General features: G+C 39.5%; 2 protein-coding genes across 10 annotated transcripts in view; both read left to right on the forward strand.

The window, feature by feature from the left end:
• The window catches only part of SYTL2 (synaptotagmin like 2), a 57,258-nt gene extending 45,404 nt beyond the window's left edge, over positions 1-11,854 (forward strand). For 3 of the 9 annotated variants that reach the window (XM_032099051.1, XM_032099055.1, XM_032099056.1), the window contains exons 12-21: positions 15-62; positions 1,162-1,256; positions 2,908-3,027; positions 4,051-4,220; positions 6,577-6,679; positions 7,104-7,274; positions 7,683-7,761; positions 8,696-8,795; positions 9,563-9,768; positions 10,667-11,854. In XM_032099051.1, coding sequence (XP_031954942.1) covers positions 15-62; positions 1,162-1,256; positions 2,908-3,027; positions 4,051-4,220; positions 6,577-6,679; positions 7,104-7,274; positions 7,683-7,761; positions 8,696-8,795; positions 9,563-9,768; positions 10,667-10,812 — 1,238 coding nt within the window. In that variant the 3' untranslated portion in view covers positions 10,813-11,854. Of the gene's footprint in view, positions 1-14; positions 63-1,161; positions 1,257-2,907; positions 3,028-4,050; positions 4,221-6,576; positions 6,680-7,103; positions 7,275-7,682; positions 7,762-8,695; positions 8,796-9,562; positions 9,769-10,666 lie in introns of those variants that run through there. The other 6 variants (XM_032099052.1, XM_032099053.1, XM_032099057.1 and 3 more) reach the window with 4 other exon arrangements.
• A 3,523-nt stretch (positions 11,855-15,377) lies between these two features.
• On the forward strand, positions 15,378-16,442 carry CCDC89 (coiled-coil domain containing 89). The gene has a single exon (XM_032093667.1). It carries the CDS (start codon positions 15,378-15,380, stop codon positions 16,440-16,442), a length of 1,065 nt encoding a protein of 354 aa, XP_031949558.1.
• Positions 16,443-17,666: the final 1,224 nt, after the last annotated feature.

The raw sequence follows: 17,666 nt of genomic DNA on the forward strand, positions 1-17,666 counted from the left end.
ACTGCACTGAGCAGGTCCGAAACCTGATCAGCATCAAGCGAGGACTGAAAATGCAGCAGGGAGTGAGTAATAGGATTCTTCCAGCAGATACTGGAGAGACTTTTCCTCTGATATCTGAACTAATACATGAACAATACTTTTTCATTTAACAACTAACAAGTTACACACCTGGACTAGATACTCACTCAGTGGGGCAACTGCATCTAATTGCATACTCACAATAACTGATCTGTTGAGCACTAGTTGAGTTTTGACATCAAAAGCTTTGCAAAAGTTTCACTCGCCTTGCAAACAATCTCACTGTGTGCAGTGTTTCGTTTTATGCAAAAAATACGTGCTCCTGTAGCTGGCTGTTTGTTGCCAAATAATTTTCTGTCCCATGATATTGATGCATCTCACAATGTGTATCCAGTTCATCTTTGTGTATCATTAAATGTAAGTGGGGTTAGAGCATGAAAAATTCTGAGGGTCATGAGCTTACTGCAAATGGGATTTTTGGAAGCCTAGCTTGTGCAATTAAGTTTTGTACAGTGAAAGAGTACAGAAGTGAACCGCAGTAGAGGTATGCAAATATGGAAGAGACAGAGTGCAAATAAGTGCATCATTAATAAGATAGGCATCTTGTAATTAAGTAAGAATACTTGCAACTTCCTTGGTCAGGTCTAGAATTTGCTTGATTTACACAAATTTGCCTATTGCAGTTAAATAGACTGAGTAAATAAAAGAACAGAGTTTGGCTTCTCTGCTGACTTCTTACTAGGAATCTTATGATGATTCTAATGTCAGTGATGATATGATTAGTGCACATGTGTCCTTATCCTTGTTCTTAGGAAGAAAATCTAGAAGGTAATCTGCAATGTTTTCTTCATCTCTTTTGATCAGAATTTGCTGTAGCACCCAGGCTACCTCATGTCAAGCAACATTTCTGGTCCTGTCAAAGTTTGTTGGTCACTGTTATAGAGGATGCCAAAGTAGATTATTCTTCCCAGTGATAGCTTCTCTGAGTCCTGTGGGGGAAAAAACCCCCTTGCATCAAAGCTGGTTGTGCATGTGCATGTATTTCATCCAAAGTGGTTTGTTTCTAACTGTGTCCTGTTATGGAGTCTCACTGTTCCGATGTACAAACGTGTTTTTGAAGCCTTTTGAATTACTGCTTTTCAGTTTCCACAGTGCCTTCACAGCCTGATAAACTGTTTTCCAATCCTGAAAAACTCAAAGGACTGAGCAAGTCAGTACCATCATTCCTACAGGAAGAGGTAAGCTGCATCTCTGGAATGTTACAGTTTCAGGTACCTGACCATTAACTCTGTGCAAGTAAAATTTCAGAATTCCCAACTACATGCCGTGCCTGATTATTGTTATTATCATCATTGTGATGTGAACCTTGGAATAAGCTCTGAGGCCATATTCAAATCTCCTAAAATGGCGCTCAAGTTTGAAATTGATAAGCAATTTGAACTGTCTGGCCTATGATATCTATGATTCTCTATCACACAATCATAGAATGGTTTGGTTTGGAAGGGACGTTAAAGATCATCCAGTTCCAACCCCCTGCCATGGGCAGGGACACTTCCCACTAGACCAGGTTGCTCAGGACTCCATCCAGCCTGGCCTTGAACACTTCTAGGGATGGGTCAGCCACAACTTCTCTTGGCAACCTGTGCCAGTGCTTCACCACCCTTACAGTGAAAAATTTCTTCCTAATATCTTATCTAAACCTATCATCAGTTACTTTAAAGCCAATTCCCCCTTGTCTAATCCCCATATATCCTTGCCCTGTAGGAGGACTTAGAATTTTTCTGTCTTTCAAAGGGTCCATGTAACCAGACTGATTATCCACACTGTTTAACTGTTACTTCACTCCCTGGATTTATTTTGTGCAGTCCCAAATAGCACTATCCATAACAATTTTCTCTCAAGAAGCCTTGCCCTAGGTAGGCTGGACATTATTCACTCCTTACCATTGACCTCTGAACTGAAGAACAATCCTGGTCTGCTTTTACTTAACGGTATAGACATAACAAGATTTTATAAGCAATTTGAAAAAGTCTTTATACGCTAAATGTTTATTTCTAGAAATAATTATTTTCTTAATGTGTGTGGAAATTGTTGTTTACTAATCTTGTATCTGCTATTAGAAGATCTATGACATCAGTTCAAAACTGTTTAAAGGAGCAGGGAGACCTTGTAAATTGTTCCTGGGTGGAATACAATAGGAAGATGAAGTTGTCTGTAACAGCTTGCGTAGCAAAGCACATGTGGGAAGGGAATCAATTCTTTAGTGCAGAGACAGCATTGAGATAGAATGGGGTTGTGAGTACATAACCTGATAACGACCAAGGAAACAAAAACTGCAATTCCCTCATGGAAAAGCAAAGCCCTGCTTGCACTCTTGCAAGAAAGACTTTGCAAAAACCATTCACTGTACCCAGTGCTGTTCTATGAATGTTACCTTCCAGCCAGCTGCCCTTAATACAGAGGCACAGAACTGACAGCATTTACTATATAACAGAAAAGACTTGTAAAAGAAGAGCATTATCAATTGTATACGTTATGCATGAGACAGTGACACAGAGAAGTTGAGTTTAGTTGTCCTAATAAACTTAACCTTGTAATTTTTCATTGCTATTTGAGATATAAAACAAACAAACCCCGAAACCTAGTTGCACTGCTGCTTAAAAAAATCATCAGTGTAGGCTGCTCATCAGAAAAACTCCCTTTCAACTTTAAATGCATGGCCTAATTCAAGAAATATTATTCATGTTGCGCTACAAGGGAATTTAAATTCAGGCTTCCACTGAGTCTCAATCTGCATTAAAATTCTGTTTGTTTGGTTTTGTTTTATTAAAATTTTCCTTGTGACTATAAAGAACGTACATAGACTTTCTTTCTGTGATGTTTTTGTAGAGTGATGACAGAGAGACAGATACAGCATCAGAAAGCAGTTATTCCTTTGGCAGAATCAAGAAGAGTCCCAGCTCTCTAACCAATCTTAGCAGCTCTTCTGGCATGGCCTCCTTATCCTCTGTATGTAAACCAAAGCATTATTTTAATGGCACTCTGCTTTTGCTAATTTCTCCAGTATTGTTTTGGCTCTCTTCTCATTCCTCTTATCTTTCTTCCCTTGCTATCTCTATCTCCTTCTTTCCATTTCTGTTATATGAACATAATGTAATACCTTGCATGGAATTGCCTGAAGGAAATAAAGTAAAATTAAGTAGATTTCAAATTTTTTTTCTAGTAATATACTGGAGCTTGTTCAGGGCTATGAACAAAGAGATGGATTTTACCCTAAGAGCTTACACTTGTAGCTGAATATGAGGAATAATTCATACAGAACAAGCATTTAGAAATGGAGAAAGGGGAGAAAGATAAGTGAAAGCAGGAGATGTAATTGGTATATCAGGCATGCAGTTGAATCAGTCAACTAGCTAACCAAAAGTCATTGGTTTATGTGGACTTTGATTAAGAAAAACAGAATTTTGGGTAAAGATGTCCAAATAAAATATCTATCTATCTATATATATATATATACACACACATCTTTCTTCTTCTCTGTATGTAGTATTTAATTTTTAGTGTTTTATTTAGTTACATATTTAGGTACATAATTCAGCCATATAGCTTTATCTACTAATCTTTTTGTTAGTTATTTAAGAAGGTCTGTTGTCCTAAACTCTTAGGCTCTGCATTCTGCAAGGAAGATCAGCTGAGGAGATGTAGAAGTAATATTTCAAGGATCTGAGCACAGGCAATCTTCACACCTACAGCATCCTATAATTCAATTTCTTCTATCTCAATGCAGTAAAACCATTCAAAGTTTTTTGTAAGAAACTTGACCTAACATCTTTGATTTCCAATTATCTTTCTTTCATTAATCTGCTTGCTGAGAAGCTTGTATGATAGTATCCATTACATTTTATTATTATATCTAAAGAAACACAGTTGATTTCTTTACTGGTTGAATCCTGAGCACAACCTCTACCCCAATCTTGAAGTATCTGGTGAAATGCAATGTCTGGAAAATATTTCTCCTCTTGTATGATGCAGGTGAGCAGCAGCCTAATGAGCATCTATAGTGCAGACTTTGGCAATGTTGATGTGAAGGGGAACATTCAGTTTGCCATTGATTATGTAGAACAGCTGAACGAGCTCCACATTTTTATTTGTCAGTGTAAAGACCTGGCAGTAGCAGATGTTAAGCGACAGCGTTCAGACCCGTAAGTACAAAGAATGTATTTATTTTCTAATGGAAGTTTTTCTTTTAACGTGGAAACGAAAACTGCTGGGTCTCTAAGCTGCTGGAGTAAACCACCCAAGAAATAAATAAGGAGGCTGTATTGTACTTTGTGTTTTTTTTTACTCTGTAGCAGGTTCTTTGTTACTTTGTAACTGGGAGGAAACACCAATTTAGTGTAGTCTTTTGGTCCAAAATACTCATTACTATTTACCTTCTGTGAGATAAGAATTAGGAGGAAAGCAAAGCAGGCACCAAACTTAAAAGAATATAAAGAAGTTTATTAATAGACCTAAAATAAGGAAAAAGAAAAGAGAAAAAAAATCATACCACACCTTCAGAACTCTTCTCCTCCCCCCACCTTTCTCCCTTCTCCCACTGACAATGTAAAAAGACAGCCCTTGAGATGTTCAGTCAGTTTACCACTTCCAGAATAACCTTGTTCAGTCCATTTAGGCAGAGGAGTCTCTCTTGCTCTTGCTATGGAGGAATTATCACAATGAGACAGCAGCCTGGGTTGGTTCTCTGCTCGCATCATGTCAGAGTCCCTTCTCCCGACTTGCAGCTTTTCCCACAATTGCTTTCGAGGGTCCACTCTTGAGCTACTGGGGTGCAATTTTAAGGTTGAGCTGTTCAGAAGCAGAAGTTCTCTTCACCCATCTCTGGGAGCATTTCATCTCTAAGAATAGAGGCCCTTCTCCTTCCCTGGGAGCAAAGGGTCCTCCTCACCTTCATCTTTAGGACTATCTCTGGGAGCATCTTTAGGAACTGAGGTCTTCTCCTTTTCCATTTGGAGCAAAAGTCCTCATCGCTTCCATCTCTCCCTGTTCAAACTTCTCATTAAATTACAGCTGCTTCGGCATCTGCCTATCTCAGCGCAGGTGCTTTTGCTCACAAGTACAAGTTGAACGCTCCACCCCCCACGCTTTCATGAAATTACAACGGGTACGCTGATACATTGTAGTCCATCACCGCCATAGCTTTACAACAGATTTTCAGCTTTAAGCATTTCCTCTTTCTTCTCCCGCAGATTTTCAGCTCTTCAGAACACTGAAAGGGTTAATCTCACCTAGGCCTTGCAGCTGGAATTTCGCTTATCACTGTTGGTCACAGGATCTTTTGCTGGGCAGTGGTGGGCAGCTTTCGGCTGAATCTTGGCCGCACTGGAGAGGGGGAGCCGGGCTGCTCCAGCTGCCCACAGCCCTGCTGTGGGGGGGTTCCAAGGGTGGAGCAGGGCCCATCGGCTCCAGGATGGCCACGGCCTGGCCCGAGCAGGGCCTGGGCCAGGCCTGCCAGCCCCCGCTCGGGCCCCGCAGCCACCTGTCCCAGCACTGGAAATGAGAGAGAGTTCTGCCTGGGGTTTGTCTATTCTTAAGTGTGGATCAGAGAGGTGATCAAAATTTTAAGTGCCTTAAAAGTTGTCCATATTCAAACTGGCCAGCTGATAGGTTATGTTAGGTCACAGAGGAAGCTGTAAGCACCCCTTTGCAAGGACATCACTTCCGAGACTATGCTTTGCTAACCCATGACATACTCTGATTGAATATTTCCACTGTCGATATTACCATGTCCCACAGCCGTAGGGAGGAGGAGAGAAGATCCAGCAGGCAGGAATTGTGCAGCAAGATTGATTGATTTAATTATTTTACAAACTCTTTTATAGACTTTTTCTTCATAGTCTAATTGGTCAAAGGATCAGCCACCCCTTGGGGGTGATTGGCTAAAATCCTAAAACATCCATTGTCAAAATATTTTTCTACTGTACCATAAACATAGTTCCACAAGGTCGCAGGTGTTCTGAGTTTACAGAACTCTGCAAATACCTTTGTGAGAGAGAAAAGTATCCCACGGTTTAGAAGAAGCAGGAAAATTCCATGATAACAGCATTTTTGTATCCACAATTGACTATAGAATTGCCATTATAAATTGGTGTATATATATTAACATAGGAAATTCAAACCTTTAAGAATATTAAATTCTCCTTTAAAATGCCACTTTTCAGATGGTAAATGCTGCTTTGGTATGTTTTCAGTAGGATCAGCACCTATAAATATGATATTTGATCCTGCTACAATTATATATTCCGTATTTTTATGTGCCAAGAAGACATTTCAACAGACTTTCCCCTAGAGAAGGATATTATAAGAAAGTGATGATATTACCCATCACCACTGCTGTTCTATTTCTTAAATATATAAGCTGAATAGCAAACGTGTACTTAAGTGCATTTCTTTTACTGTGTAAGAAATATTTTTGTGTTTAGGAACATGAAGTTGGAGAGGGTCTGGATTTTCTTGGTTTTTGGTTTAACTCTTCTAACAAACCTGTCTAAATTTTAGGTATGTAAAGACCTACCTGCTTCCAGAAAAATACAGACTGGGCAAACGGAAGACCTCTGTCAAAAAGAAAACTTTTAATCCAGTCTATAATGAAATACTGCGGGTATTTATCAAACTATTACTAGATATAATATACTGTATGTGTGATGTGTGAGGAGCCTCAGCTTTTAGGCTCAGGTCTAGATTGCACTCAAAAGAGACATTAGCATGAGAGGGATTGCTCTGCAGAGTTGGCTGAGTCCTTCCAGTGATAGGTTAACTCTGTGGCGATCTCTGGATTGAGATCACTGGTTGTTCTATACTTCTTGTAAACAAACACAAGCCATGTATGAGCTTAAATGACAGAAATAAAAAGTAAACAGCTGGGTTTTATTGTGGTTTGTTTGTTTGCTTTCTGAAATGCAGAAGTGGGCAGTTATGGATGTATAAATTACCCAGACACTTTTTTTCTAATCTTATCACTTTCAGACACAGCACTGGTAAAAATTCAGCTTGTTTTAATTTTTTTTCTTACTTCTTCCTGGCAGTATAAAATTGAGAAGGATCTCCTAAAGAATCAAAGCCTCAATATCTCTGTCTGGCACAATGATACCTTTGGGAGGAATAGCTTCCTTGGTGAAGTGGAGTTGGATTTAGGAGCTTGGGATTGGAATGATCCATCCAATAAGCAGATCAACTGGTTTCCCCTCAAGCCAAGGGTAGGTTGGCTGTTTTTCATTTTCTGCTGTGTAAGTGCAAAACCAAGACATTATTTAGGCTTGGTCTTGTGTGTTCTGTGAGTTTTGTGCTGATTATAATATATAATATATATATTATATATTATATATATATATATATATAATATATAATCATAAATACTTATGCACTGGAAAACAGAAATACAGTTCTGAGATGCCTTTTGGTCTAGCTAGCTCTTACAGCAGGAAAAACTTTCTCACAGTCTAAGGAGTAGGAACTTCAAGGTATTTCTCATTATGTGATATTGCTGCAACAGAAATCTGAAGGCACTTGTTAACCAAATATGGAGTAAACCTTCTGAAAATAGGGAGCAAGTGCAGCACCACTTTAATATCAGATGTTTGGTTTAATTTCTTTTTTCATTTCAGACTTCAGCAATAACTCTTAAACTAGAAAACAGAGGGGAGATGAAACTAGCCCTCCAGTATGTCCCACATCCAATTGGAGGTAAACATTGCTGCTTTTCTTGGGTTTGTCAAGCCTTTGGGGGTTTTGTGTGGGGAGTTTTTTGTTTGTTTTGGTTGTTTTTTTTTTTAATTAAAAAAAAACCCCTTGTTTAATGTTTGTCATTCACTTCAGACAGCTTCTTTCAACATAAAAGTAGATTTTCTGTTTTCTTTCTAAATGATTAAGTCACCCTGGTTGTGAATACAGTTAAGAACCCCAAAGACCATTTTGAGATATTTTTTTGTTTTTAATGTTACTGATGAAGAAATTACCTCATTGTTACAATCTAAGATTTGTAATACAATCTGTATGTGTAACAAAATTCTGTTTTCTCAATAGTTTTAGAGATTATAAATAATTAGGTAGGTGCTGTGGTGTGCTAAACAATGACAACACACTGAATTTCAAGCAATACTAGATGTAGGAAGTAGCAGCAAGTATTTAGAATGCCAAAATTTATAGCAGTCTGATCAGTTTGGTTTAATCTTGTCTGGCAACAGATAATGGACGAATCTGAGAGAGAAGCCAGGTCAGGTCTTTAATCCAGACAGCCAGTCAGTCAGTAAGAATCAAATATACTAAGAGCATAAAGGAGCTTCTTTGAAAGTACAAGCAACAATAAATGCTAACATCACATAGGCTGATGACAAGCTGATCTGTTTATCTAGGAGTCTTGGGAAGAGAAGACCAGTAGCATGTGTTCGCTTAGTTGTAACAGAAGAAAGGTCACTGTAGGAATGCAGACAGGATGTGATCTTGCAGTACTTTGATGGGATGAAGATTTCAACTTCCAGAGTACAGAGAGCAATGTTGAATTAAGATGTGAGATAACAAGTCTAGGCTGAATATCACCTCCACAAATGGGCAAGAACTGTTGCATCAGAGAAAATACCTTTAAAAGGCATCTGCTTAAGCAGATGTTTTATTTTTACAGGAAGGAAGACTCTATCTACTGGTGAGGTCCACATCTGGGTGAAGGAATGCCATAACCTCCCTCTTCTGAGAGGCAATAGGCTCAACTCCTTTATTAAGTGGTAAGAATTGTGGTTGAAGTCATCAAACATGGTGGCCTAATAATGCACCATTGTGCTTTCTAATTGTATCTTCTTTTTCTACATTCATATTAAAAGAACACTGAATTGTTTTCTGATTCTCCTTTATTGTAGTGCAAATTATCCTGCATAGTTGACAACTTCCAGATGCTAAGTATGTACCACCAAGTAAAACTTACTGGGAGAGTTTCCTGTGTCATTACTACACTTTGGTTTTGTCTCTCAGTCATTTGGTGGAAGGACTAGTCAAACTGTTCTGGCTTTTATTCACAGTTAAGCAAAGCATGTTTGTGCGAGAACATGGTTTAGCTTAGCACATTTTGGGAGGAGACGGAAGAGTGAAATAGTTGAATACTGTGAATACACAGTTGTATTTCTTCCCCCTTCCTTTCCATCTACAGACTAAAAATGTGAAGAGATAAGAATAACAAGATGGCTGGGGAGATCTCTGGCAGCAACAAAATGTTTCAGTGTCATCAGTGATAACACAGCAAATAAACTCACTTGTGCCTCTTCCCCACCTGGCTTGCCCTTCCATCCTCTGAAGCGTAAGGGTGGATACCTGCTGCCACTATTTCCTGTAAGGGGCTGAGAATATGACCCTTCACCCCATCTCTGTAAAGCACCTTATCTTCAGTCATATTTTAATATTCAAAGCACTGTGTTAATCAGGAGCTTTTGCCTTTTCAGTGGGTTTAATGCAGGCTGTGCTGTGTAAGTGCAAACTAACAGTGCTTTTCTCTCTGAAGTACCATTCTTCCAGACACCAGCAGAAAAAGTCGCCAGAAAACAAGGACAGTTGCAAAAACTACAAACCCAGTATTCAACCACACCATGGTCTATGATGGCTTTAGACCAGAAGATTTAAAAGAAGCCTGCATAGAACTCACAGTCTGGGATCACAACAAACTAGCAAACCACTTTTTGGGAGGCATCCGGATAGGCCTTGGAACAGGTACTGGACAATTACCACACTAATACTTAATTTACAAAGTAATCTTTCCTTTTTTTTTTTCCCCCCCCCCCCCGCCCTTTTCCATTTCTTCTCTTCTCTTTCAGTCTTTCTTTTCTGCTTACTGAAGTGTTTCACTCAGTAAGGCACCTATTCTTCAGAACAGATCCGGAGATGTAAATAATAGTAGTGCTAGGAGGGTTAGGATGGCTGAAAAGAAGAAATATTAGAAATAAATCTTTGCCTGGCCATACATTGTACCTGGTACTGTTTCAAGTACAAGAATATGCTATTCCTGCACTTGAAATCTGATAATGTTTTACAAACTTACTCATTCAAAAAATACAGCAGAGGGTGGAAATAAAAGGATAGATCAGGAATGCAGGATAAGATTTGAAGATATTGAATAGGAAAAATTATAAATGCAAGCAAGTTTTTAGCATAAGGGCATTATAAGGTGTGCAGATATAATAACAGGAAAAACATACAATTCTTCTATTTGTCCCTTTCATTCTGCTCTCTGATCTGAGGGGAGGATGTGTTTGGAGTTGTCTCAGGAAATACAATGTAAAAATTATTTTTCACAAATTAACTTCTTGAATGGTTCACCAGAATAACCTGAGTTACAAATTAGAACAGTGAATCTCAATTTGCATTTCAGTGCAAAATCAGTACCCTGTTTTATTGTTAAACCTTCTGAGATGTATGGGCAATTGACATCCTTTTCCTTGGGATTGTGACAAAAAGCCCAAGGACAAAAAGGAAAAAATCTGGGGAAATATGATGAAATTTGTGTGAAAATGTTGTTAATTGTATTTGACAGAGCAGGCAAATTTGATTGTCTGTGCTTAACTCTGCAGCATATTAAATAATTTTTCTCTTAAAACTGATATTTTTCTAGGCAAAAGCTATGGAACTAGAGTAGACTGGATGGATTCTACTTCAGATGAAACTGCCCTTTGGGAGAAGATGATGAACTCTCCAAACACCTGGATAGAAGATACACTACCTCTCAGGATGCTTATGGTTGCAAAATTGACAAAATAGGGGAGCTTTTTAATTGTTAGCGTCAAAAAGAAACCTTGGGAATGAAACTGAAAGCGTGGGGGTGGAACTTGGAAGAGGGACACAGTAGCTTTTTTGACAGTTTCTTCTCTGTTACTCTTCTAGATTTCTGCTGTCAAATGTCACTTTGTATTTCAAATTAAACATCTGCTTGCAGATCATTATGTAAATTCAAGGGACTTTAAAATTTCTTAGTGACTGAAAACAGCTTCAAGAAAGAAGGTGCTTACAGAACTCAGAGGTAGCTGTGATATCTGGATGACTGCGTTGTCTAACTGAAGCATTGCTGATCCCTTAAATGATACAAATAACCAGCAGAACTATAAGAACAAATCAACTGTTTCCGTGCATTGCTAGAATTGTTCATGAAGTCTTACTGATAAGACAGCAACATTAGTGTTAAAGCTTGTTAGTATGTGTTTGTATCCTCATTATGCCATGTTAGATCTCACCAGCACGGAATATGGGCATGAAGAATTTAGTGTTTTGAAAGTTCCTCTAGTTGCAATTGTACATTTCTAGGACATGAAAGTTACATGATATGAAGTGGCACTGCCGATGTCCTATTCTACAAGGTGCAGAGGACTTAGTTCCAATGTACTGTAAAAAATCAGGGTTTGCTTTATATTTGTGTTCATCATCTTGCTAGCACACAATACTTCGTTTTAAGTGCTGAAGATGTAAAGATGAAACTTTTTTTTTATTCTAGTGCTACTCTAAATGATCTAAATGTGCCAATTTTAGTGATAACAAGTATTTTGGGTATTTATTCTCCAAAGTGCATTTGTTTGTACCCGTATCCATTAGCTTGGTTTTTTTTGCAAGAAGTCAACTTACCTGTGCTTCAGCGCCACCGTTAGGAGTCTGATGGGACTGTGGTGGGCTTGGCTTAGTTTAGAGCCATAGGAAATAAAACTGGAGTTTGAAACTTGTAGAAATGCATGCTACCAGTAGATAAATACATAAAATTCAAAATATGTTCCTTTTGTTTTTTTAAAAATAAAAGCAGCCTATTAAAACTAAATAGGAATTCTATGTTTATTAAATGCCAGTGGCTTACGTTAGCCATTCAGCATGCAATGTAACAAAATGCAGACAGAAAACATTTTTGAAAGTAAGTGAACACTTATTTACTCCAGTTAAGTCTAAAAGCTGGTGGAATCTTTCACTTCAGTTAGAGTAGAGAGGAGAAGGGAGCTCTTCACAGCTCCAACCCAATTCCTTGATTTAATCATAGAAATTTAAATGCTACTTGGTATTTTATTATACACTATGAATGGAAAAAAAAGGAAAGATGCTATTCAACCTGCCAGGGAACCCACTTTCTCTCTCATCAACCAGTCCATCTGTGGAGTTTATGAATGTCAAAAGCAGTTTGCCAGTCTTTGATATCTTACTGCTTCAAGTGTTTTGTATGAGATCGGTAACTGTTACATCTTCCACTTTGCCAGACATATACAAAACACTTTTTGACTAGGGAACATGTGCACATGACACTTCAGAACAATGTATTTTTACCAAAATGGTACAGCTGCTGCTTTGATTCTACATTCTTGAAGCGCCACTCCTGAAAGGATGGTGATTCTGAAAAAGAAGAGGCACCTAATTTATTTGTATTCACTCCCTATATGAATTAATTTTTCACCCGAAAACATAGATTGCTGTGAACATGACCAACAGTTTCCCAGGATTAATGTTTTTGTTGCAATTGTATCTCCTGTGAATATATTGCTCAAATATATTGCTAAGTCAAAACAGCTTTGGGTTCAATTTTAGGGATGGGTTCTTAAGGCTCCAGATTCGCAGGCAAGTGTCCTGTAATATGCTGTGTTCTCTACAAAATTTTAATACTTAAACTTCACTGCTTTCACAAAAAAATATTTGGTTTGTGACAGTGGCAATCTCCTTGTCTTCTCATCAAGGAGAACACATTCTGTATCTTGCTATTCTTTTAACCCTCATAGAGACTACACAGAATTTTTTTGGTATCTCAAAAGACACTGAGTACCATTACAGTAATAGAACAAACCTCAAATTTTGAAAAGCTACCTGAACATGAATGCAAGATTTACTTGGACATTGCACTTGTAATTAACTAGTTTGATTAACTAATGACACAGGAGTACTATGTACTCATCTAGGTTAATCAAGAAACTGAACCAAGTAACAAAAACTGTCCGTTAAGTACGTAAGTTCCTCCCCAGTTTTTAATACCTTTTATTTCATCGTGTGCAGAATTCCTAACTTCAGTAGTATGATAATATGCTGATAGAGAAATGTGAGTTGGGAAGCTGATTAAGACAAAAAGTTTCAAGAAACTTGTTACTTTGCTCTCAAGTCAAAGGCAAAGCCTTTAGTCATCCATAACCAAAATTTTAAAGGTGCATAATTAGCTACTCATTAAAGGACAGTTTGATAAATTAACAGCTATGCTTTGTCATAAAGGTGAACTGGAATTAAGAATCAAAGCAGCCACACTCCTAGGATATCTTTATGTATATTCATTCTTGTCTGGAGAAACACAACAGTTCCTCTTTTCTCCTTCATGTTAAAAGTTCATCTTTGCTTTAGCCCATAATTTATTTTCTTTTAGTACATGTGTGTATATGCATGTATATATCTTCCAAATGACACTATTTTCACTTGCTATAAACCAGGCTTCAAAGTCCCAGCTCTCCTTTTGTGCTCTGTGTTCAGAAACCTCCCATCTCTGCAAGTAAGGCTGCAAACCTTGAGCTGGTGCAGCAACTCCCATTGCTTTGATTTTACCCATTTTGAAATGTGTACTGTTCCCTCTTTCTCTTGTCTGCTTCATGTCTGTTACCCATAGCACTCTCTTATTTCTCCTTTGTATCCTTTTCCAGAGGATTCAGCAAAATCTGCACTGAGTTTTTTTCTTCCAGTTGCATTTATTTTTCCCTTCCCTATCCTATCTGCCAGACTTTTATTAGCTGCTGAATAAAGTAGTGGGTTGCTCAGGGCAAGGTGTATCTTTATTTTCCGTGGACCTTCAGCGTGTTCTGAGGTCAGAGTCTGCTATTCTGATCTCCTCTGGCATGTGCAGGGCATAAGCCGAGAATGAGGAGTTCTTCAAGCTTGTGGAAATTCTCTTTCCTTTTCCAAATCTGCATTCTTTTGAGAATGTCAGCAATGTTTGTTTGCTAAGAAACATTGCCAGCTCTTTCAGCCACCCTGGTGGGGCTGGACTGGCTCCAACCAGCTTGGATGAGGTCATGAGCTCTGGGATGACTGGATTCAGCATCTTACCTCTATGGAAACAGAACCTCACAATAGGAGAGACAACAAACAGACAGGAGAAAGAAAACACCTGGTAAGAAAATAGTTTCCTCTTCTTAAGCCCTGCTCTTCATTTTATTTCCACTGGATGGCCTGAACCTTTCGGTCCTTCCCCCTCTGCTCCATCATTTGCAGAGGATCTAAGGTAGCAACAGCAGTGAGTGCAGGACAGCAGAGGTGGAGCTGGTGTCTGAACTGCAGTTGCTACTACACAGCTCTGAAATTCTTCGTGCTCCACAGGTGTTTATTCATTTTTGTTGTACATTCTCTTTCATCCTTACTTTAAGCTGGCTCCTTCCCACATCCTATCTTTACCTCCAGTCAAAACTCAGGAATTCACAAAACCTGATTATCAGCATTCTGTTTCATGTCTGTTTCAGGTCTGCATCCAAATGAAAAACTTGTAGATGAGCTGTAGGCTAATTTTTCAAATGTCTGGGTAGCATGCTTTGTGATTCAGCACTAACAATCATTTGCTGCATATGTAATATAAATGCTTTCCTTATTTTCACATGAAGAACCAGATTTTTAAAATTACATGCCTAAAATAATCCAGCAGATCAGTGTGAAAACTCAGATGAGGAACTGTTTTTTCAGGCACAGAGGCTTTGTATCACAGGGTATTCACTAATTATTAACATTGCATAGATCTTTTATTTGATTCATAAATCTCTAAGCATGGCATCAGGCTATTCAGTTACTTTTAACAAGCAATGTACTATCATAGAAATCTTGTAAATCAATTAGAAGTTTGATGTAACCCTCTGTGTTTTATTTTCAGTTACAATACAGAGCTGTAGGAGAAAATAAAGGCGGAGGAAAAGGATTGCGTAAGGAATTATTTACAGCTTTATCACTTACAAGCTTTTTACCTAAATATAATAGTAGTTCTTGTAGCTACAACAGCGGTGCCCTGAGAACGAATAATTAGCAAAGCTAGTCATCAGCAATTGAATAGGCTTGCATAAATACTAAGCCCACATTCTTTGCTTTTGCTCACAGAGTCTGGCATCCTTGAGTCTCAGTCTGCCTGACTGAACCAGAGGAGGGAGAGAGCAGCAGGCCCGTGAGGCTGCTGGCTGACATTGGTTTTGGGAGGCCCTGTTCACCCACATCAGTTTCTCTGGACTTCCAGCTTATGGCAGCAGTGTTGGCCACACAACCACTGGGCACTGTTTAGTTATGCTGAGTGTCACTAACAGAAGCGGCCAGTATACAATTTTGTCTTGTCTTTGCATGAGACAGGCTCCATGGCTCAGGAGACAGGAGCAGGGATGACCAACTCCACAGGTGATCTAGAGACAGGCAAAGACATGGAAGATCTGACAAAAGGCCTGGAGGAACTCTGTGAGAGCTCTAAGGAGAGGAGTGAGGAGGCACTGCTGCTTTCACACCTAGAACAGCATCATCATCATCTTATGTCTATGCTGAAGAAGAAAGAGGGTGACACACATGAATGCTGCAGAGACCTGGAGCAGCTCAATATGGAGCTGGAGAAACTGAGGGCAGAGGATGCTGTGAAAATTAAAACCCAGACCCAGCGTATTCAGAATTTGGAGGAGCGCTTCATGGATCTGGCCAAAAACCATGAAAAGATGATCCAGTTCAAAAATGAACACAAGAAACGGCACATGCAGCTATGGGAGGAGAACAGGCGCCTGCGGCAAGACAGGGAAGCACTCTTCAGCCAGGCTGTGAGGGAGAAGGAAGATGAAGTGCTCCGGCTGGCTGCCCAGGCCAGGAAGCTCTCGCAGCAGTTATGCTCTTTGCAGGAGAAATATGCTTATGAGAGTCACAGAGCCCAGGAGCGAGAGAAGGAGCTGCTGGAAGCTCAGAGCCAGCAAGCAGGTGCCTATGCCCGGGAGGTGGATTCACTAAAGAAGCAGCTTCAACTCCTACAGGAGAGGGACCAACAAGCTGCTGCAAGGGCTGAGCAGGCAGAAAGTCAGCAGAGGGCTCAGGGCAGCGAGCTGCAAACCAAGCTGGAGAGGGCACATGAAGAGAAAGAGCAGCTACTGAACCTGGCTATGGAGAGGGGCAAAGCTCTGCAAGATAAAGAACAAGTGATCCAGAAGCTGGAGGAGAAGCTGGTGACTGTGGAAGAAGCCATGAAGAGAGCAGGAAGGTGCCTCAAAAAAGAGGCAGCAGCAGTTGACAAAGATCTGAAGGTTCGAGAGCTCCAAGGACAGCTAGAATGCAGCAAGCAGGCATACAATGACCTCTTGCTGCGGTTCGATGCTTACGGAAAGCACAGTATGGATTTGCTGACCAAAGAGAGAGCTCCGAATGTCAAACTCCGTCACTTTGTTGCATAACTGCAGTTTGCTCCCCTCACTACAGGTGCCTCTATGGTAACATACCACTGCATTTTATTCCTTTCCATGGGATCATCATTTCTTTATACAGTCCTGGCCAGCTTAAACCCTACTCCAAGGACAGTTCTGTAGCCTTTTTGTCATTACACTTTCATGAAAGTAAATCACTACACTCTTAAATCTGAACATGGATCATTGAACCAGTCAAACCTGTGACATGAATGATTAGAGCGGAAAACATAAAATATGAATTTGATTTATTTAGTGCTAACCTCTGCTGAATCATAGGTTTTCATTTTCTTATTGTTAAAACCAATTTATTTTTCAAGATGGCCACAAGCTCAAACCCTTAGCCTTTTGTATTTGATTCCACTTTGAAGTTCAACAGAGGATGGACACGTTAAGAGGCTCTGAGGCTCCAAGAAAGAAATCCTACCTTGCAATGTCTCTGCAATTCTCTAAATTCAGGAACTTAACAGGTAATCCAATAGTATCATACAACAACTGATGCTCAAGCAAAATACTGTTTATCCTTTTCTAGCAGTCTTATAGATTTCTGCAGTCATTTAAACCTTATTTAAGGCCATAGCATTACTTATATCCCCATTCAGCTCAGAATAAGTTGTCATGTCTTGGGTGATTTTAATAATATTTGGAACAGGATGATGTTCTGGATGTTCCACCAGGGTTTTTTTCTTGTTTTTAGTTGTTTTCTGCAGAGAAATATTAGTGATACACTCTTCCATTTTGTGCATGTCAGGCAGTTTTTGACAAAAAGAAAAATCTTTCCTGTCAGCACTGTGGGATACAGAGACCTTCCACTCTCTCTTGCCTGTCGCCTAGGCAAGAAGGAAATTTTTTGCTGCTGAGTTTCACCTCCTGCTGTTTAAGTCTCCAACAAGAAAAGCCCCAATAAAACAACCACCATGATGATCCAAACAGCATTCCCCACCTGGGCTGTAGGCAGCTGCCTCCAGAGTACCCCAAGTTCTTTGCCACATGCATATGCCTTGGGATGACTCAAGAATTTAGATAACGGATTGAGTATCTCTTGGTTCTGAGCATGTACAAGCCACAGCATGGTGCCAAACTTGGTATCTGCAGAGCTCATTTACAGAAATGACCGGAAGCAGCAGGTCTGGAGGCCAGTGACCAGTTCATCTCAAGGACTGGCTTGACCATATGTGGTTTCTGGCTCTCACACAGGTTTCCCAGAGGAGCTGT

The sequence above is a fragment of the Corvus moneduloides genome, chromosome 2 (genome assembly GCF_009650955.1).
Source record: "Corvus moneduloides isolate bCorMon1 chromosome 2, bCorMon1.pri, whole genome shotgun sequence".
NCBI classification, from domain to species: domain Eukaryota; kingdom Metazoa; phylum Chordata; class Aves; order Passeriformes; family Corvidae; genus Corvus; species Corvus moneduloides.

Coding starts and splice junctions, on each gene's coding strand:
- CCDC89 (XM_032093667.1), top strand. CDS start 15,378: ATGGCTCAGGAGACAGGAGCAGGGATGACCAACTCCACAGGTGATCTA.